Consider the following 23,057-nt stretch of genomic DNA (forward strand, 5'->3'; position numbering starts at 1 on the left):
TAAAGAGGGGAGTGAACTTAGGCACTCTACGAGTCAACGGGATGAAGAGTCATGACTACCACATATGGATTGAGTGGCTTCTTCCGGCGATGGTTTGAGGCTATGTCCCGGAGCATGTCTGGCAAGTGCTGGCAGAGTTGAGCTACTTATTCCGCTAGCTTTGTGCCAAGGAGCTCTCTCAGACCGTCATTGATGACTTGGAAAAAGCGGAACCCGTGTTGCTCTGTAAGTTGGAGAAGATCTTTCCACCCGGCTGCTTCTTACCGATACAGCATTTGATTGTGCACCTCCCGTATGAGGCACGAATGGGGGGGCCCATGCAGGACCGTTGGTGCTATCCAATCGAGAGATGTCTGAAGATTCTTCGCAAAAAATGTAGAAATAAAGCCAAAATTGAGGCTTCCATTACAGAGGCATACATTCTAGAGGAGGTGTCAAACTTCATAGAGAAATACTACACTGAGAACCTTCCTAGCGTTTATAATCCACCCCTTATTACAATGCTGGCGAAAATAAATCAAACCTCAGCCTTTTCCAAGGGCAACTCAGAAGCGCAAGTGCATCGACCACTAAGCAATTGAAAAATGAAGAGTGGCGTAGTATCATGCTATATGTGTTGACCAACCTTGTCGAGGTGCAGCCGTTCATTGGGTAAGTTCTAAACGAACTTGTTTCATTTCGCCGTATGTCCTTGTTTCTTCGTCCAACCCTCTTGTTTCTCGTTGGTATAGGGAATTTCTTTGTCGATCCTGGCATGGATCAAGGCAACCTACCCCGCAAGATAATGATACCCTTCTTTCACAGGGTGCGAGACCAGAGAGCCCCGATTTCATTTGTTGGTTCAAACAGAAAGCCCAAACTGATGCGCCTATAAGTGACGAGCTGAGACAGGTTGCAAACGGCTGTGCCGTTAGGGTCAAGTCATTTACCGGTTATGACATGAATGGATATCATTTTCACATAGCAAGCTATGAGCAGAGTCGGCCCAATCAAAAAACCACAAACAGTGGAGTTGTTACGCCCGACACTGATGGACTCGACTATTATAGAAGAATTGAAGAAATCTACGAACTGTCATTCTATGGTTCCAAACCTCTTACTCCTGTCATATTCAAATGCCATTGGTTTCATCCTGGAGTAACGAGACGGACCCCTAAGCTTGGGCTTGTCAAGATTCGATAGGATTCTATCTATCTAGGAAAAGATGTCTACATTGTGGCTCAACAGGCCGTCCAGGTTTATTATACGTCATACACGTGCAAAGACGCCGAGCATCTTAAGGGTTGGTCTATTGTGCACAAGGTATCGCCACACAGTAAACTACCTGTCCTAAACGATGAAGATTACAACTTCAACCCAAACACATATGATGGAGAGTTCTATCAAGAAGAGGGGCTACAAGGGAGGTTTGACATAGACTTAACCGAAGAGATAGGAATTGAAGTAGACAATGAAAGGGATGATGACGAGGACGCTGGAGACGAGGTGCGAAATCTGAAGGACATACAAATGCTTGAGCGATTGCGTTTAGGCAATGACAATGAAGACAACATTCCTCCTTCGGATAGTGTTGATGAGTTGGACAATGTTGATAGTGATGACAAGACCTATGATCCAGCTAATCTCAATCATGAAGATTATTTCTAATACATGTAATACTATGTTTTTTGTAATTATGTTTTGTTCATTTTTGTATATATTTCTAATACATGTATTACTATGTTTTTTGTAATTATGTTTTGTTCATTTTTGCACCTATTTCTAATTACGTCTTGTTTTTCTTTTTTATTGCAGGTGATTGAACAAAGATGGTGGACAACCGTCATAGGTTCGTGAACTCGATTTACCAAAGACCACGCCGGCTGTAGGAGGAGGTGGAGGGGGTGGCGGAGGGATCGGACAGGAGGAGGAGGAGGACCGCCAGTCGCAGGAGGGGGCCGTCTCCTCCCACGCCGCACGAGGAGGAGGTGGCGCCCATGGATGAGTCGAACAAGGAGCTGTTTCGGTAGACGGATGAGGAGGAGGGGCCACACGAGGACGATGAGTGCGAGGCGGTAGGCACGGGTTCCGCTTCCTCTGACTCCTCTTCGAGTGTCTACTTGCGAGGTCCCGTGAGCCTCCCACAAGTTCCGCTTCCTCACCAACGCCCAGTGATTCGCCCCGAAGGGCAAAAGTAAGTAACTTTATATGTTATCACCACTACTTCATATGATATGATGAAAAAAAACTAATAAATTTTCTTAATCACTTGTGCAGGAACTGGGTGGTTGTGTCAGGTGGTTGTGCACGGCTAGTCAACGGCATCCTGGGTCTTCTGTGCAGGCAACACTTCCCTGGCATTGTCATGTACGCATCGAAGACGGAGCTAGCCTACTCGTTTGACCACTACGCCGTCGCCACCGATGTGGAGTACCCCAAAAAGGCGGCGCGGGTGAAGGTAGAGTTTTGGGTAAGTCTCCCTCGCACAACATTGCTCAATACGTCGCATTCATTGGACTTTTCTTGAAATAATGAATGGATACATCGCTTTTGTATGCAGACTTATTACAGATGCAAGGAGGGATTTGAGGCCAGGGCGGAGCAGGTGACTACCAAAGCCTGTAAAAAACTCGTCACTGACATGCATCACGAGGTGCACATCCAGGCCATCGTAACCTACTATGGGTCGAAGCTTGGAGAGAGGAAAACCAAGAAAGACGCAAGAGAGATGCAGCTGACCTGGGAGCAGTACCTTGAGGTAAATGAAGAACATCAATATTGATTCGTTTTGAGATTAAGTTGGTTTAATTTGATCTTCTTATATGTCCAATACTTGATGACGTGTAGATGATTCCCCAGTGGTGCCAAGCATATCTCGAGTGCTGGGCGATGATGGTGGAGAGGTGGTTCATGGAGGAGTACCTCAAGATGCATAGGGATGCCCGGGACCGTCGTTTGTAGATGCAAGGTCCAGCACACCATTAAGGCAGCCTCAGCCTCGCAGGATACAAACAAGCATGGGTACGCGAATTCATTTATCTATTGTGACGCTCAGTTCTGCCTGATTTCTAATCATCGTGCTGTCTTTCTCGCAGTTAGCGTCACATAGTGGCCAGGCTTGCTCGGACTTCTAGGCATGGTGTATGGCCCACAAGGGCAAGGCGATGTCCGACGTCTCCTTCAACCTGGAGGACCTGCCCGAGGCATACACGAACCCGAGCGTCCACTCCCGCATCAGTGAGTACACTAAGGTGGTGAGGTCGCTCCATGGGTCAGACCATGATCCGAGCACCCAGGACTTCGATGGAGAGGCCGTCATGAGGGCGGGGCAAGGCAAGAAGCATGGGCAGTTCTGGCTTGGCGACGGCGTCATCGACACGGCCTCTACTCCCTCTCTCTCCTAGATCCGAGCACGGAGCACGAGCGAGAGCCCAGCCATTCGCACACGGCCGACCGCTGCACAGCACCGGGTCGACGCACTCGAGGTTATTCCTGTTTTACTCGTCATACATTGATCTTTACACACCTTAATTAGCTTTACATTACTGAAACATTGGAGTGAAATATTGCAGGCCCGACTGGAACAAGAAATGAGGCAACGTCAGGAGCTGGAGGTCGGACACCAGAGGATGGTGGCCCAGCTGGAGGCTGAGCGGGCCGAGCGGGAGGCCCAGGCGCAGAGGCTGACGGACAATACGGAGTTCCTACAAGGGCTTGGGCAACGTGTGGCTTCTCTCTGCCAGCTGGGCTGTTGGTTCCACCTCCGCCTCTGCGTCCTGTAGTTGCAGCTACTCTTGCGAGTATGAAAGTTTTTTACTTTCGCTTGTGCTTTGCTTGTATGGCCTCTACCTTCCTAGATTAGCTATCCAAATAATCTTGTCTCACATGCAATCTTTTCTCCTTTGTGCAGTCTCCTTCTGACGGTGGTTCGAATAATCCACCTCATGCACCTCCGAATGATGGAGCTAGGTCTTCACCACAGTCGCAGTAGCCGAGATGAGTGCACGTTGTATTTTTTTCATTTGTTGTTCACTTGTTGATGGACTTGTGATATACTTGTGATGCACTTGTGGACTTTGATGAACCTGTGGATTTATTTAGATGGACTTGAGCACTTATTATTATATATGTGATATATATTGTGATGGATGTGATATGTGCGGATGGATGTGTGGATGGATGAGATATATATGTGATGGATGAGATATATATGTGATATATGTTTGTATGAATTTATTTGTCATGATGGAATGTAAAAAAAATTAAAAAATGCCTTTTTGGGTCACTTTGCCGAGTGTTGCACTCGGCAAAGGATCCCGTTGCCGAGTGCCATGGTCACAGCACTCGGCAAAGCTGGAAAAATGAGCGCTCGGAAAACTATTTTTTCAGCTTTGCCGAGTGCCATAACCATGACACTCGACAAAGAATTAAAAAAAATAAAACAAACTTTGCCGAGTGCCGGCCAGAGAGCACTCGACAAAGAATTTTTTTAAAAAAATTCAAACTTTGCCGAGTGCCGGCAAGAGGGCACTCGGCAAAGAATTTTTTTTGAAAAAAAATTCAAACTTTGTCGAGTGCTGGCCAGAGGGCACTCGACAAAGAATTTTTTTTAAAAAAAAATTAAACTTTGCCGAGTGCCGGAAAGAGAGCACTCCACAAAGATTTTTTTTAAAAAAAATTCAAACTTTGCCGAGCGCCGGCCATGGGGCACTCGGCAAAGAATTTTTTTTAAAAAAAAATAAATTTTTTTTGCCGAGTGCCTGCAGGGTTGGCACTCGGCAAAGCCACCGTCAACGGGGCTGGCGCCGTGACGGTCGTTTTTCTTTACCGAGTGTCCCCGGGGCTCTCGACAAAGCCTTTGCCGAGTGTCCGATAAAAGACACTCGGCAAAGAGGTCTTTGCCGATCAATTTTTTGCCGTGTGTTCTTTGCCGAGTGCCTCAGGCACTCGGCAAAGAACCTAAATCTAGTAGTGATGCACTCTGAGCACATCGAGCAAACATATCTAACCATTGATTAACAAAGACAATTAATTAATATAATCACAATTATATATATATATATATATATATATATATATATATATATATATATATATATATATATATATATATATATATATATATATAACAAAACTACCCTGTAGCTGGCTACAAAATAACTTATTATTCTATAGCCACTTTGAGTTACGATAATTATTATGTTAATTTACGAGATTATAGTAACTCCTTACTAAGTGGTTTACTATAACGTTATGGTAAATATCTTCATGTGTTATAGTAACCCAGCTATCGTAAATATGTATTGACATTATCGTAAATTAGTGTATAAAATTATCGTAAATGGAGGTGGCTACAGAATAACTTATTTTGTAGCTGGCTATATATATATATATATAAATAATGCCCAACAGTTATTCTTGTTAGAGTATATATACATGGCAAATGACGATCCACACCAGATTGTTTTGTTATATATATGGTAGGGTAGGATACGTTCAATTCGTTTCCACAATATACACTAACGATTCAACGTACGTACACGTATACGCGTATATCCGCATGCATATATAGGGCATACATATCGATTATCCAAGCAGTACACACCACGTGCATGTACATGCATGCGTACGTGCCCTATAGCAGTTTTTATTATTACACGTACGTAGGCAGCAGTGTATACTATAGTTGAAGTAGTTTGTGTGGTTCATCGTCTCTCCGGCCGTACGTCGTCGTCGTCTCGTCTCATTCCTGCGGGCGATTGTCTCTGCAAATAGGTACATCATCATAGAGTTGAAATATGTATGTTATACGAGGGATCTAATAACATTTATTGCGATGATATAAATTCGGTATTCTTTTGTCTAGACTCTGTCAAATCTAAATAGTGTGACTCAGGGGGGGGGGGGGGGGGGGGGGGGGGGGAGAATCGAATTATATTTTTCTTGGAATAAAATAATTCCTTATATTTTGTCGTCGAATAAACCTTAGATAATCCGATCCCTCTGATATGCCAATTAATGGCCATTGTCAGTGACAGTGACTGTGTGGAGGATCCCAATTCCCATGCATGCATTATTATAGACGACAACACACAGTGGTTGCATGCGAGTTTAATTAATTAGCTGGCAGCCGTATAGACGTACGTACCTGTTGTTATTAGCGCGACTATTGTTGTTACTGTTACTGCTACTGGCGCCGCCGCCGTGGCGCCGCCGCCTATCGTTGCTGCGGCTGTTGTTGGCCGCCGTGCCGTTGGCGTTGGCGCCGTGCTGCTGCTGCTGCTGTCCCCGATTGCGGCGGTACTGTTGGCGGCGTCGGGCCGCCCGGTTGCTGGCGCCCATGTCGTCCGTGTCCCCCTCCAGCTTCAGGTAGTGGCGCCAGACGTCGTCCGCCGTCCTGCCGCCGCCGACCGCCTCGGCCACGAGCTGCCAGCGCCCGGGATGGTCGGCCTCGATATCTGCCAGCGCCTGCTCGAACCTGCCGTTCTCGTTATCGCTCCACGACATCTTCTCTTCTCTAATTCTCGATCCTTATTAAGGAGTATAGTAGCTAGCTAGCTTTGTTGCTGCTTGTTATATATATGTGCTTGCTCGATCGCTAGCTTAGCTCGGTGGTGTGTTGCGCTGCATGCTAGCTTGTTTAAATTTGCACAAGCTGCAAGCTGGTATTTATACCACGAGCTGGCTGTGGCTGGCGCCTCCAGATGAGCTAGCTAGCTAGTGTGAGACGGACAGGGAGATACTAGATCATATATACCAATGCATTCTCTACGTACAGTACAGAGAAAGCTAGCTAGCTTTTGGTGTGCAGTAGCAAGCAAGGACCGGGCGGGGAACATCACGTACTAAAAATACATGCAAATGGGCAATGCCGATCGAGATGTCCCAGGGGAATTTATTTCTTATGCGTACGCATGGTTGGTAATAACCAAAGGGTACCAATGCATTGCCAGCAGACGAACCTAATGGTACATGAGAATTAAAAAAATGTCGGCAGTATGTATCACTATAAACATGGACATCTTGTATCTGATCTTGCGGCAGGGATCTTATTAATTTCTTGCCACTTGTGCGACCTTCAGCTCTCTGATTAGTTCACATACCTCCTGTCTATATATGAACACAACTATGACTCATGCCACGAAACAAATCTATACATATTGTGGACTCATTTGTAGGCCAGTAGTACCGGCGTAGGTCCAGGCGTACCACGGCCAACAGTGGCTGAGTCGGTCTTAGTTGGTTTGGAAAGGCAATCAAGCGAGAGGAATTTTAGGATCTGAGTCTTGGTTTGTTAGGAAAGCACCTGAACTATAAAGGTGGCTTAGGAATAATGTAATTGGCATCGAAGAAGAATAGAACCTCCCTGAGCGGGTGGGGTTCCTCTTCGACGGTGGCTGCGCGCGGTTCAGCCGCTGCTGCCGGCGATCTCCCCACTGCGCCATTGCCACGCTACCCTCTCCGCTCCAATTCCCAGTCCAGCCTACTCCTCCATTCTCCTCTGCGCTCTTCCCGGCGGCAACGCCGTATCAATTTGGTATCAGAGACCAATTCCGGCGCATCGGCAGCCATGCCCGGCACCGCGCCTGATCGTGTGGCCATGGATGCAAAACTTGATCGCATTTTGGGTCAGCTCTCCACCATCAACAACCGCCTCAATTCGCATGACTCCCGGATCGCCCGTGTGGAGACGGGCAAGCCTGACGCCGGCAAGGGCCCTAGCGGTGATGACGATCACGGCGACGACGATCCCTTCCGCGCCACCGAGGAAGATGATGTGCTCGACCTGGAGCGCGACCGCGCCTGGACATCGTTCCGCGACCGCACGTTGCGCGAGCGCGAGCGCTTCACCCCCTCCTTCGACGCGCGCGACTCCGCCCGCCGCGGCTACGATCGCGGCTTCTACAGCGCGGCTACGTGGATCCTGGCGGCCACGACTACGCGGATCATGGCGGGCGCGGCTTCAGACGCGGGGACCGCGTGCACGATCGCGAGTACGACCGCGTCGGCGGCCGCTTCTTTGATCGCAACCATGAGCCGCACCGACCTCCCAAGATTCCGTTCCCCACCTTCAACGGCGAGTCTGATCCCCTGACTTGGCTGAACAAGTGTGAGAACTTCTTCCGCGGCCATCGAGTTCCGGAAGACGAGAAGGTTTGGATGGCCTCCCTGCACCTGGACGGCATCGCAGCGGAGTGGTACTATCAAATGGAATGGGACTTCGGCATGGTGCCGTGGCCACGCTTCGTCGACTTCGTCAATCTCCGCTTCGGGCCCCCAATCCGCACGAATTCGATCGCGGAGATCAAGGCTTTGGTCCGTACGGGCACGGTGGAGGAATACTCGCGGGGCTTCCAGTCCCTGCTCGCGCGCTGTGACGACCTTGCCCCACGGACCATCATCGACCTCTACACGGGCAGGTTGGGACAGCCGCTGGCCCACAACGTGGAGATGCAGTACCCGGCCAACCTCCAGATGGCCATGAGTCTCGCTCGGGCATTCGAGCAGCGTCAGACCGAGTCGTCCACGGTCAATAGCTTGGTGACACCTAAGGGCTCGAGCCGCCGCGCTATGGCGTCGGCCTCGGCTGCTCCCTCCGACGCTGCGGCGCTGGACGGCAGGACGGAGGGTCCGTGGCCACGCTTTCGCCGGCTCACGCCGGCGGAGATGCAGGAGAAACGGCAGAATGGGCAGTGCTACTTCTGCCCTGAGCCGTACAGCAAGGACCACAAGTGCGCCACCAAGGGCGTCTTCCTCATGGACCTGGCGGACGATGAGGAAGACCCGCTCCGCGAGATCGACGACCTAGAGATCTCCCTCCACGCCCTCACTGGCCTCAATTCTGCTGACTCTATGCTGCTGCAGGCGATAGTGGGGGGTGTCCAGCTGCGCGCCCTGGTGGATACCGGCTCCACCCACACGTTCATCCACTCCACGCTCGCGAAGCGCCTAGGTCTCAACGTCACCCCACGCGCTGGCCTCAACATCATGGTGGCCAACGGTGATCGGGTGCGCAGTCTGGGGGTCTGTCTCGCTACCCCAGTCACCATCGGCAGTGAGGCCTTCGCCATCGACTGCTTCGCGTTGGACTTGGGCGGCTTCGACTTGGTGCTTGGCGTCCAGTGGCTTCGGACGCTGGGACCAATCGTCTAGGACTTCGGCGCCCTGGTGATGTCCTTCTGGTACAATGGTCATTCCCACCATTAGACCGGCGTGCACAACCGGGGCATGGCTACTCGCGCCCTCGCTGACCCTCGTGCCGTGCTGGAGGAGCTGCTGCACTCGTACCACGACATCTTCGAGGAGCCCCGGGGTTTACCACCACCACGCCGACATGATTACAGAATCCACCTCCTACCAGCATCCCCACCTATGGCGGTGCAGCCATACCGCTACCCGTAGCTCCTCAAGGACGAAATCGAGCGGTAGTGCGAGGACATGCTCGGCCAGGGGATCATCCGGGAGTCGACATCACCATTTTCCTCCCCGGTGCTCCTGGTCCGCAAGCACGACAAGAGTTGGCGCTTCTGCGTTGACTACCGCGCTCTCAACGACGTCACCGTTAAAGACAAGTTCCCGATCCCGGTGGTCGACGAGCTCCTGGACGAGCTCAAGGGTGCCCGCTTCTTCACCAAGATCGACCTTCGTAGCGGATACCATCAGGTGCGCATGCATTCGGACGACATCACCAAGACCGCCTTCCGGACGCACCACGGGCATTTCGAGTTCCTCGTCATGCCCTTCGGCCTCACCAACGCGCCGGTGACGTTTCAGGCGCTTATGAACGACATGCTGAAGCCGTTCCTTCGCCGCTTTGTTTTGGTTTTTTTTGATGATATCTTAATTTATAGCCCCACGTGGGCTGAGCACTTACATTATGTCAAGACTGTGCTGCAGCTGATGCGCGATCACGGTCTCTTTGCCAAGAGGTCCAAGTGCTACTTCGGCGAGCCGTCAGTGGCCTGCCTCGGCCATATCATTTCAGCCGAGGGGGTTGCCATGGACGCCAACAAGGTGGCGGCCGTGGAGGCATGGCCACGCCCCCGTACGGCCCGAGCGCTGCGGGGGTTCCTGGGCCTCACCGGTTACTACCGAAAATTCATCGCCGGTTATGGCGGTGTGGCGGCGCCGCTCACAGCCCTCCTCAAGCGGGAGGCCTTCACTTGGACGGCTGACGCGGAGTCCGCCTTCCTCGCCCTCAAATCAGCCCTGGTCACCGCTCCCTTGTTGCAACTTCTGGACTTCACCAAGCGATTTGTGGTGGACTGCGACGCGTCCGGTGCCGGGTTTGGCGATGTGCTGCACCAAGGTGATGGCGCCATCGCCTTCTTCAGCCGACCGGTGGTGCCTCACCATGCCAAGCTTCCAGCGTATGAGCGTGAGATCATTGGGCTGGTCAAGGCCGTCCATCATTGGCGGCCTTACCTCTGGGGTTGCGCGTTCACCATCCAAACCGACCACTGGAGCCTCAAGTTTCTCCTTGATCAGCGCCTGACGACCATTCCGCAGCATACTTGGGTCTCCAAGCTGTTCGGGTACGACCTCACGGTTGAGTACCGCGCCGGGAGGTTCAACACCATCGCCGACGCGCTGTCTCGGCGGGATGCGGAGGGCACGGCATTGGCCCTGACCAGGCCCCTCTTTGTAGACTACGACACCCTCCGCGAAGAGCTGCAGGCCGACTCGGTGGCTTAGGCCTTCCGGGATCAGCTCACGGCTAGCACAGCCCTGGATGGATGGTAGCTGATCGATGGGTTGTTGCTCTACCGTGGTCGGGTCTTTGTGCCCGAGACCTCCAGCATCTGGCCACAGTTGCTGCGGGATGCTCATGAGGCCGGCCATGAGGGAGTCCAGAAGACCTTGCACCGACTGCGGGCTTCGTTCTACAACAGCCGTGTGCACCGGCTGGTGCGCGACTTCATTAGGGCGTGCGCCGTCTGTCAGCGCAACAAAATGGAGCACCTCCACCCGGCTGGCCTCCTTCAGCCCCTGCCTGTATCATCCTCTATCTGGAGCAACATTGCCATGGACTTCGTCGAGGGCTTTCCCCGGGTCGGCGGGAAGTCAGTTATCTTGACCATCGTCGACCGCTTCTCCAAGATGGCCCACTTTGTGGCCTTGAGCCATCCCTACTCCGCACAGTCTGTGGCTCGGGCGTTCTTCAACAACATCGTCCGGTTGTATGGCTTTCCGTGCTCGATTGTCAGCGATCGTGACACGGTCTTCACTAGCCACTTCTGGGAGGAATTGTTCAAACTGGCCGGTGCCAAGCTCTTGCGAAGTTCGGCCTTTCATCCCCAAACAGATGGCCAGTCGGAAGTCACCAACCGCATCATCGTTATGCACCTACGGTGTTTGGCTGGCGACCGGCCGCGCTCCTGGCTGCAGTTGCTGCCTTGGGCAGAGTTTTGCTTCAACATATCCTACCAATCTGCACTTTGAGCCACGCCATTTGAAGTGGTCTATGGCAGGGCTCCACCGGCCCTGGTGTCCTACACGCCGGGCGCTGCACGTGTGGCTGCTGTTGATCACCAGCTTCGGGATCGCGACACATTCTTGGCAGAGATCCGTGATCATCTTGTTTTTGCCTAGGACACTATGCGGGAGCATCACAATCAGAGGCGTCGCAATGTGGCGTTTGCTGTTGGCGACTGGGTGCTCCTTCGGCTCCATCAGCGGACTGCTGTGGGTATCACGGCCGCCAACCCTTCCAAGCTTGCTCCGCGTTTCTATGGGCCATATCTGGTGATCGAGCGAATTGGTGCAGTCTCCTATCGCCTGCAGCTCCCTCCGAAGGCACGTATCCACAATGTCTTTCATGTTGCTCTGCTGAAGAAGTACACCGGTGACCCTCCTTCTGCCATCATGCCGCTCCCAGACATTTTGAGGGGCCGGGTGATTCCTTCGCCGTCTCAAGTGGTCCGGGCTCGCCTTAACAGGGGCCGTTTGGAGCTCTTAGTCCACTAGGATGGACGCTCCGCTGCTGATGCTACTTGGGAACCGATTGCCGACTTCAAGGAGTGCTACCCAGCGTTTCAGCTCGCGGACGAGCTGTTTGTTGGGGAGGAGGGAAATATTGTGGACTCATTTGTAGGCCAGCAGTACCAGCGTAGGTCCAGGCGTACCACGGCCAACAGTGGCTGAGTCGGTCTTAGTTGGTTTGGAAAGGCAATCAGGCGGGAGGAATTTTAGGATCTGAGTCTTGCTTTGTTAGGAAAGCACCTGAACTATAAAGGTGGCTTAGGAATAATGTAATTGGCATCGAAGAAGAATAGAACCTCCCTGAGCGGGTGGGGTTCCTCTTCGACGGTGGCTGCGCGCGGTTCAGCCACTGCCGCCGGCGATCTCCCCACTGCGCCATTGCCACACTACCCTCTCCACTCCAATTCCCAGTCCAGCCTACTCCTCCATTCTCCTCTGCGCTCTTCCTGACGGCAACGCCGTATCAATATATCTCCCGTTCGATCAGAAACTTCAGTTCTATTTTCTCATGTATCATGTATGTACTATATAAAGAAAAACACGATTCATCATGTGATATATAAATCCTATATCGAATAGAGAATTAAAAAAACACAGGATTATTTAGAGTTCAGGTTTTAGAGAGATTCAATTGAAAAGGTGGAAGACATCCCACACCCAAGAAGATTTCTCGACAGACAATGCAATAACTAATTGTGCACTATATATGCAATACATAATTCAACAAAAAAAACCTTTGCTGAATTCCCACTACTACGATAACAATCTACACAAACGAGCAAGACATATTAATAGAGATGGGGTGAGCATCTGCATCTTAGTCATGGTCTGTGTAAATCAACATTTACAGAGGTAGTCATGGACACTCTCGCCTCTGTAAATCAGAAAAAAAAAAATCCCATGGCAACAAGGGCATCGATCTCTAGCGGCCGCTACTGCTAGAGCGTTCAACATGGGCTGCTCCGGGCCACCACGGCTAGCTCGATCTGGGCCACCAGGCATCAACACGTCCCAATCCTAGCTTGGTGCTGCATCATTGATCCAACATCTGATTTTTGTTGTTGCATTGACCTTTCTGAGATGTTGCGCGCACTGCATAAGTGTCAAGAGACTTATTGCGTGTATTACATTATTGTCTGTGTATTATTGATTAGTACTCTATCCGTTACGAAAAATATGCGATTTCAAACAAGTCAAAAGTTTTTTTAGTTTAACTAAAAAGAAAATAGTGTCATCATCTATATTTTCAAATATGTTTAATATAAAAATATATTTAATGATTAATTTGATGATACTTATACAGTGACATATATAAATGTTATTACCTTTATATAACTAGCAAACATACCCGTGAATTGACAGAACATACAACTTGTTGCACAATTACCTCAACGACTTGTAGCTCGTATATAGTTTACTCAATGCGTCATGAGTTCCACTTTGTCTTATAATCGAACTCTGCAACGTGCATGGATAGGCGTCACTCAAACCGGCACCGAAACAAGAGCCTTAGAGATTTGTGTAATGATTGTATGATGCACTTCAATTCGTCTTGGGATTGAGGCCCCGTTCGCTTTGCTGAAAAAACAAGCCGAAATACTGTTTTGACTAATTTGTTGTAAGAGAAAAATACTGTTTCGACTGAAAAAAACAAGCTAAAAAGTATGGATTACCAGAGAAGCGAACAGGGCCAACGGGGCCTGACTCTTCGTTGTGTCTAGAAATGCTGCTCTAACTCTTATGGCCACGGGAGAGAATAAGGGACCACGTAAATGACCCACTTTAATAGTAATATATAGATAGATAGATAAACTTGGCAAAATGGAAAACTCTTGCGAACCTCATCTCTAAACTTTATCTCTAATTCTTCGTCCTGTTCGCTTGTTGGTTTCAGCCAGCCCAAACCAGTCAGCCAACAGTGTTTTTCTCTCACAGTAAACCGGCACCAGCCAGCCCAAACCAGCTCAGAAACCAACTCGCGGTGCCCGGTGCCCCCACACGGACAGTGTTAGGGATAAGATCATGTGTGGTGAAGTTTTCTAGCTAGGTGGTAAGACCAACAGATAATTGCATTCTTTTTGGGACAAGACCTAAACTTTAGCTAGATGCCTAGTGGAGGCAGTATGTCTATGAGACGCAATTCTTTGTGCACCATTCATGTCATGAGTCCAAACAGTTAGAAACAGCATCAATGTCGTATAACTGTACGTCTGACTCTGCATCATTAGCCTCTTCCTCTTTTTTCTCCATGATTGCCTTGTGCTCCTCAATCCTCATCCTTTATCTTTTCATCCGATTTGATTTGGCATGTCTTTCTGTCCTGCTCAAGCATATCAGATATAGCCCTTGTTTAGTTACCCAAAATCCAAACTTTGGCACTATGCAAAAAGAAGATTCCCTGTCATATCAAACTTGCGGTACATGCATGGAGTATTAAATGTTGACGAAATCAAAAACTAATTGCACAGTTTGGTTGTACTTTGCGAGACGAACGTTTTGAGTCTAATTAGTCAACGATTGGGCAATTATTACCAAATACAAACGGAATACTACAGTGCACTACAGTGATCTACGATTCCGGTAGCGCCAACTTCGGCCGGCAACTAAACGCGGCCATAGAGATGCCTAGTGAACCCACATATAGCCTATATAGGCACCACATACCCTAGGATCTTCTAGCATAGTGCACACAGCTGGGAACAATATCTATGTCCTAAAATTAGTAGTCTGTTCCTTTTGATCCTCAATCTTCATCCTTTTATAGGACTTGACATGTCTCCTATCCTATGCTCAAACATCAGATTCATCAAGTACCCTAGCCTAATGCACACTCGCTAGTGTTTTTTTCTTTTCTTTTTTTTGGCAGCAGAGAACACAGGTACGGTGAGCACTACTGTGTATCCAATTTGTAGTAACACGTTGAAACCCGATTTTTGAAGTCAATTGTAGCAACCTCGCTCTCTACCCAAGGGCTAACAGATTTTAGAGGCAGGTATGCAATGATTTATCCAATCGTCCTTAGAAATCAATTTGTTGTAGAGGCGATTATTAATGTGGCAATGCCCCTAAAATTATTTTCAGACATTGAAAATGGCCTAAAATAGCAAAAGAAATTAATCTTTAGCCGACTTTATTTGATAAAACAATGTTTTTTTTTCAATTTGTGAGACACCTATTTTTAGAGGTGGGTCACATTAAAACCACCTTCGAAGAATCGATTTCTAAAGATGGTTAGTGTAGCGGACGGCTCATAAAAATTTCTCAATTTTCAAGGATGGTCAGAAACGTCAACATTCAACATCTCCTAGAAATGTCATCTCTAGAGATGGTTGATGTTACGGACCATCTCTAAAAATGGGGGACATTTCTAGGGGCGATCGGAAACACCAACTGTCTCCCGTTTGGAAGGGCTCCCGGCTCTTCCTAATAGGGCTCCGGCTCAGGCTCCTCATGTGGAGCAGCTTCTCTGGTGGAGTTAGAGTCATTTTAGAAAACGTTCGGCAAAATAGCTCCAGTGACAATTTTGTAATAATTTGTATTAGGTTTATAATGAGGGACCAGAAGAAGTCACTTTTTTTTGGCTTTGGCTCCTCTTACAAAGATGGCTCTGGCTTCCCCAGGCTCCTTGCAAGAAGCCGTCTTTTAGATGCCCATTTGGCAGGGCTCCTTGGAAGAAGCCACAAGAAGTCGGAGCCCTGACAAACGGGGCCATAATAGAGTTGAGATGTAACACCCTAGGTGTTAAGCATGCATTTAGCCTTGGCATTGCATGAGCACAAGCATCATTGATCATTCATGAGCATGAGTATTTCAAATAAAATCTCTATGTTTGATTATATTGCATGTGTTGTCACTAAAATGCTTTACATATGCTAGGGTTTACATGTAACCAATGTATAAATGTGTGTGGAACCTTAGGAATACCTTAAACATGTTTATAATGTTACTAGAAACAACTTTGGTATTCATGACTAAGGCTAGTTTGGTCTCTAAGTCATAGCTATAGTTTAAATCATCATTTTCAAGTCGTATGTTTGACTGGAGTTGAACATCACTTTAGAAACTTTGCATGGCTATGCACCCTAAAACAAAGTTGTAGAACTCAAGTAGTGTAACAACTTTTATTTTTGGGTCATAGGCTAGTTCAGCTCCTAACATGCTTGAATTTGGCTCACAAGAATCAACATTGTACTGTTTTTGGAACTTAGGAATTTTTCTAAGTCATATTGAGTTTACAATTTCGTTGTGGCTGACTTTGTGATGATTTAACTCCATAACCATTGCGAATTAGGAGATAGTTTCTGAAGCAATGTTGTAGCCCTTACATAGATCTACAAATTTTGTTTTCCCATCATGCACGATTTCGCCGTGGATTAAGCGCAATACCATTGTCATTTTGCTCTGTCAGTCGCTGATGCTGAGCCTGATGACCATCGCGGTCAGGCCGTGGGTGGCCGACCGGGCGCAGCGCCTGGCCGCTGCGTGGCCGCCGTTGGCCAACGTCGGGCCCCCGCCGCAGCTGGTTGGCGTGCGCTTAAGGAGAAGCTGCTCTGCCCATTTTGTTCACTCCATCGCGCTCTCTCCCTCTCCACTGCTCTCTCGCGCGTGCACAACGGGAGCACCTAGCGCCATTGCATCACCGCACTGCTCTGCCGTCGTCTAGCGCCCGTGCCACCGCACCGTTGTCGTCTCCATCTAGTCAGCCGTTGTGCCATCTTCCTCTCTACCTCTTCGACACAGTAGCAGGGCTAGGCGAGCTATGGTGAGGGCAAAATCGCCGTTCTCGTCCTCACCAGAACCATGGCTTCCATGGCCGCCTTCACGGCGAGCTCGCTGCTGCTCGGCTCCTTTGCGTATTCCTTCGTCTTCTTTGCGTTAGAGCTTGGTTAGGGTGTGTACTAGCTTCTAGCATGACGCTACGATGAATCGTTGCCTCATCGGCGTGGAACACAACACACAGCGCTGCCGCGTTCTCGCCGCTTCACCACCGCGCACGCGGACAAACCTTGTCGACGTGTCCCACCTAACCAAAGTAGTCTCGGTAGGCTCGCATGGTCATCGTGGAGCCCATGCGCTTCTCGTCGAGCCTTGCTATGGCCAGTAGCGACCGACGCACCTCCGCGTAGTGCCGCTATGCCACCATGGCCGGCGACGAGCATGCTCCGGTGCGTCCGCGCTGCCACCACCGGTACCAGTCGACGCGGATGGTTGAGTAGAACACGAGGGTGCGGTTGGTTTCGCGGGGAAGCTCGCCATCGGTGAGATAGCGCCTGGCAACCACTGTGCCTTGTTTCGGTTCACTAACGGTGGGGTCCGCTGACCCGTGGGTCCCAGGCATCAGCGAGTACAGTTTAGGGGTTTGTTATTTATTTTCTAGATTTTTGTACTAACTTTGGAAAATCATATCTAGAGCTAGGAGTGTCCGATTATGGTGAACTAAATTTTGTTGGATTCCTTATGAAGTGTAGTATTTTATAAAAATATGAAATGTACTATTTCAGATATTTTTAAAGGTGAATAAAATGTAGCTCAATAAGTGGTTTTTGAATGTTTGTAATCTTGTAAAATGGATAACTTGAGATAGGAATGTGATAAAATTGTGATTCTAATTTTACTGATCTTGTGTTGACATGCTCTAGCTAGGAAAAATAATAAACTTACAGTAAACTTGATTGAAATAGGATATTTCTATTTATCTTTTGATAAATGGTGTTTTCTGAGAAAAATTATAGGGATAAAAATAAGTAACATATTGACATGCACATTTTTATACAGTATTATGGCACTAGGATAAAGCTAAGAAAATATATAATTTGTTGTTTGACACTTTTCTATAGGGTTAACTATTTTCACTAAAATAAACCTTGCTATCTTGTCATTTTTGTAGAGGATGTTATATATGTTCAAATGATATGAAATGTTTACAGTAGTCTATTGGGAGCACTTAGAAGCTACTATAATGTTTTTAGAATTTATTGTGCATATTTGGTATATGTTTGTTATTTCACTTAATGGTCGAATTAAATTAATAAAGGCATTTAAATAAATAAATTATGCTTGACCATGATGTTTTCTATGGTTCTTGTGATGCATATGAACTATTGACGTTAGTAGTTAGGCTTAGAAGCAATTGGTTATATGCAACTAATTAATTATTGCTTTATAATTCAACTAGAGGGTTGCATGTATAGTTTCGGTTGAGTTGATAATTTCATGATGATAGTGGTCTTTTCTGTAAAACTTGTTAATAACAAAGTTATAGATAACTTACTAATCTATCTTGTGTTAAATTTTCATAGTCATAGGCCTTAGATTTTAAGAGTTTTGGTTGTTAGAAGTTTGTTGTCCGAAATATTTACTCTCTGGACAGATTTGTTATTTGATCTAGATAACTATTGAATCACATCAAAGGTATTAAAATAAAGTTGTATACAATTTCATAAGCTTTCTAGAATATCTACAACCATATTATTTCAATGTATATAACTCCAGTTAGGGTCAAAATAATTAGCTGCTGTCTTATAGTCCAGAAATTAGATTACAGATGTATTTGCTTAAGTAGTAGAGAAGAGATATGCACCTACTCAGTAAAATAAGATGCACTTGTTATTACTTTAAAACCATGCTATTGAAAACACTTATGGTTCATCATGTCATATCATATTATATGTGTCATCGTATATGCATTCGTGATATCTTATTCCATGCTCATACATATAGGATCGACCGAAGATATAATGCTGTTGGAGTTCAACGAAGAAGAGGAAGGGGATCAGCAGGAGATGCCCCAAGCCATAGCTCTAGGAGAAGAGGAGTAGACTCCCAAAGAGCTCCCTGAGTGCCCAGATCACAGGGCAACCTCTTTCCTCAAAGGCAAGCCCCAGAGCATTCTAAGTCTCCTATGTTTTACAAAATATTACTTAAGTCATTTATGTTTGATGCATTATGTTATAAGAGTTGATTGGAAACACTTGATGCATGAAACTACCTTATCCAGATACATATACCTTTAACTCTATGTAGGTCTAGGATCGAATATATGCTTAGCCATGCTTAGACCGGTAGAAGTCGAGTGATTTCCTGTCACCTGTGAGATATAGGTGGATACCGAAGCATGGTTGGCTATATTTGCTATCATGGAAAATAAACATGGGGAAATGTAAATGGAGGCCGGGCGAAGTCTATGTGTAGGTTAACTCATATGATTCGATCTATGCCGATTAAAGACCGTAGCGTTGTTGGCACTTTTGACAAGATTGAACGCATGCCTATCACTTAGCTAGCCGGATAACTCATTCTGACCATGAAGCCGAGTAGCTCAAATCAGGCCAGGCCCTATTCTATAAAAGTGTGCACTCTAGATGGTAGTAAGGATGTGCGGGGAGCCAGACGTGAGCCCAAGGGTAGGCCGGGCCTGAACGTTCTGGCAGCTGGTTGTCTCTGATTGTGCGGCGCTGGGCGAACCCGCAAAATATGGACTTGAGTTGTACCAAAGGTGACCGTTGATCTGGTCTGTCTAGGTTTGTGTTAGGAATAAATTTCTAGCTGGTTAAAATAGATTCGAATCGTCGTCTCTCCCGGACAGTGAGAAACTTGGCTAGCCCCAACATCGTAGTAATTATGTTATGGAATATAATGGTTCGGGTAAACATGGAATTACTACACAGCTATGGATACTATTATATACTATCAAATGATATACCACATGTTTGGCACAAGTTTATTGCTAATCTAGAGATGAATAGCTATAATTAACTTGATGACCAAAGTATAATTGTATAAATGAATTAATCGCTTTTATGCAAAAAGTTGTCCAGCTACCTCCTCTTATAAAGCCTTGCATAATCCTTGGAGTCAATTTATTTTTGGTTTATGATGGGTAAGTCTAATTGAGTACCTTCTCGTACTTAGGGTTTTATTCCCATTGTTGCAGATGGTACAGTTTATCAGGGCTATTGCAAGCACTGCTTCTGTCCTGTCGTGGATGAGGAGTGAGCCCTAGGCAGACATCTTTAATAATCCTTCTTATATGCTTTTGTGGGTTGTGATCATGAGTTGGAATTGTATTTGAACTATGTTGGCAAATGCTAGTTTCGAACTTTAATTTGCTTTCGCTACTATTTACCGAACTTGGTTTGTAATAACCTTATTTCGTACTATGATGAATGAACTGTATCTGTGAACTTTATGTAACATGTGATATGTATGTTGAATCATGTATGATCTTGGTTGTATGTGGATCGTTAATCGAGACCCATCGTGGTACTCGACGGACTACCGGGTTTATATGGGATCAAGTATGGCAGCGCGACTGCTTGCAGGCTACCATTGTACTTGTGCTCTTATAAATTGGTCAGTTCTACGACAGTTGGCATCAGAGCATGATTCAACATTAATTGCCTCATGTGTATTTAAAACAAAGGTTTTTGTTTTTCAAAACCAATTTCTAGCAACTATTAGCTATATAAATAGGTGTTTAAAACTTAGAGTTTGAAATCTAAAGTGTGCCAGTGATCACTTCCTTTATGCCCAATTAAGGACTTTAGGTGACTAATTAAGTACTAACTTGGGGGTTTTCATTTTCATCGTCCATACGACGTGCTATTGTATGGATGCCATTCACTTGAGTGGTAATGTATGGATCAAATGCCTCTACGCCCAAGGTAAGATGCCAATTATAATTATAGTGGCATGACCGCAAGTTGTGAGCGTGTGGTCTGTGGGGAGAGCTAGCTTTGATACTAAAGTATATATATGTCTCATATATATGCAGAGGTATTTAATTGTGGGTTAGCTTTGATACGACTGTGTATGCATATTTATATGTATATAGAGGACATATTTACTTTTGGGTAGCTTTGATACGGAAGTATATATATGGAAGTATTTAGATTACAACCTAGAGCCTAGATTTACATTCTGCATATATAATTGTGGGGTTGGGCTGAAATGAAATTCTTGTGTAGGTACACTAATAGCGAAACGTGTAGCTCGACTAGCTACGCTATATATGAGAGAACATATGTATGCCACCGTGTATATCATTAGAAATAATTTTTCTAAGTTTGGAAGGACGTACGGAACGTGCATGCATCATGATAAATCATTATTCAATATTTGCATTGTTCCTCCCCTTATAAATCTCTTACTTGGTTATGTAACTCTTATCCATTATGACTTTGTCTCACGAGAGTTGCACATGTTGTTGGTATAGATGGCAGCACCAGCTGGAAGTGGGAGTTTACTGTTGATGTTTGGAACTCCTGCCCTACTTTGGAGAGTTGCACTATGCAGGGTATTACGAACCGCCCCTCTATTACTAGAATGAAGTATACCCGGAGGGACAACCATGGCATGAAGTATAGAGGGACAACCAGCTCGTACCCAAACACCCTTCTAGCAAAAATGGAAGGCAGAATCTAAAGGAAGAACTCCTTGGGAGGCTACCCAAAGTAGTAGCATTCGAGGTATCGAGTCAGATTTGTTAGCAACATGGGGATGAGCTTACTGGTAGTGCCACTGGTACTTTTCCTCGGGTGGATCCATCCACAACAGTATGGGCACAGCGCAACAGCAATGCGTTGATTCGAGATCAGGATGAGTGGGCAGATAGTTCTAGTCCCACTATGAGCGCCTTGTTTGCAGTAATGAAGATGTTCTACACTCATTAGGACACCAGGGACTTCTGGCAGGAGTCCTATGTCACTTGCATGGATAAGCTCATGAGAGTCAAAGCTGCACAACAAAAGCTAAAGAAGCGTGTGCGCAAGCACAAAAAGGCAGCAAGTGAGTCTCGATGGGAAACTGATCAAGCATAGGTAGCTTTGGGAAATCTCCACACCCAAATGGAGCAAGTTGATCAACAGAGAGCTGCCGCCCAAGAAGCAAGAGCGGATGATCAAGCAATGTTAGCGAGACTGTGGGAGCAGCTGGAGGCCACCCATGCTGAGGCATTCTTAGCTACGCGCCAGTAGAACCTAGCAAACAATCATGCAGCTATGGCAGAAGCAGAATGAGACAGGACCCATGCCTTGAGCATCCAGTAGGACCATGTCGAGAGGGACTTGCGCCAGCAACTTTCATAAGCCCAAAATGTAGTAGTTGATCTTCAGCAAGAGGTGCATTTTCTGAACAACCAACTACACCCAATCCTTGACGAGGAAGAAAAAGATCTAGAGATGTTAGTTGAAGATGACGACTGGGATGAAGAAGAAGTGGAGCTAGAGAATGAGGATGATCGTATCTCTGACCTCAACAGCGATCATAATGAAGATTAGAATTGCCTAGTGACTAGTCAAAGCGTTAGATGTATCCCTGCTATTTATGTAATGGACTTATAGTTTAAAGTTTGGTAATTGCATTTGGACTTTCGTGTAATATTGGCACTTTGCATGTGTTTCATGATGAGTTGAACTTTAATGAAATTACAATTTTGTTTTACTAGTGATTATGACTTGTATATTAACGCGATGCGAGCCCGATAAGTGATCAAATTGGTGATGTCATGTTGCGAGAATGAATTATTATGCCACTGTTTTATTGTATGAATTTAAGATTCTTTCCAGTAACTTTAGTTTGGCATGATTATACAATTCGTCTACAATCTCTTGACGTCATCTAATAATCACTTATTGTTGCAACTTTGTAGATGACTCGCACTCATGCTAGAGTAGGGAGCAGCAAAGAGGGCAATGACGATGACTTACCACCACTGCCACCAACATCTGTGAATGAATTCTTTGCACAATTCCTGGGTAGTTAGAGAACTATGGAGGAAACCCTGTGCCTCATTGCGCAGAACATGGCTCACGCCCATCAGCAACAACAGGGGCCTGAGCCAAATTAGTACAGCTCTTTCAAGGATTTCCTAGATACCAAGCCTCCTATCTTCAAGGTGGCCGAAGAACCGCTCTAGGCAGATGAATGGCTAAACACTAATGAGTAAAAGTTCCATCTATTAAGGGTCACAGAATATCAGAAGGCAGAGTATGAGTCCCATTAGCTGCAGGGACCAGCCAGGATATGGTGGACCCATTTCCTGTCCTCTTTACCTGCCAATGCACAGGTCTCTTGGGAGCAATTCAAGTTAGCCTTTA

The 23,057-nt window shown here is 46.8% G+C and overlaps 1 protein-coding gene across 1 annotated transcript; it reads right to left on the bottom strand.

The window, feature by feature from the left end:
* Nucleotides 1-5,463: 5,463 nt before the first annotated feature.
* Nucleotides 5,464-6,602, bottom strand: LOC136514909 (protein RADIALIS-like 2). Its single transcript, XM_066508616.1, has 2 exons — nucleotides 6,128-6,602; nucleotides 5,464-5,744 (listed from the first exon to the last, which is right to left on the bottom strand). The coding sequence occupies exons 1-2, from the start codon at nucleotides 6,484-6,486 to the stop codon at nucleotides 5,723-5,725; spliced, it is 381 nt and encodes a 126-aa protein (XP_066364713.1). The 5' UTR covers nucleotides 6,487-6,602; the 3' UTR covers nucleotides 5,464-5,722.
* Between the last annotated feature and the right edge of the window lie 16,455 nt (nucleotides 6,603-23,057).

The sequence above is a fragment of the Miscanthus floridulus genome, chromosome 17 (genome assembly GCF_019320115.1).
Source record: "Miscanthus floridulus cultivar M001 chromosome 17, ASM1932011v1, whole genome shotgun sequence".
NCBI lineage: Eukaryota > Viridiplantae > Streptophyta > Magnoliopsida > Poales > Poaceae > Miscanthus > Miscanthus floridulus.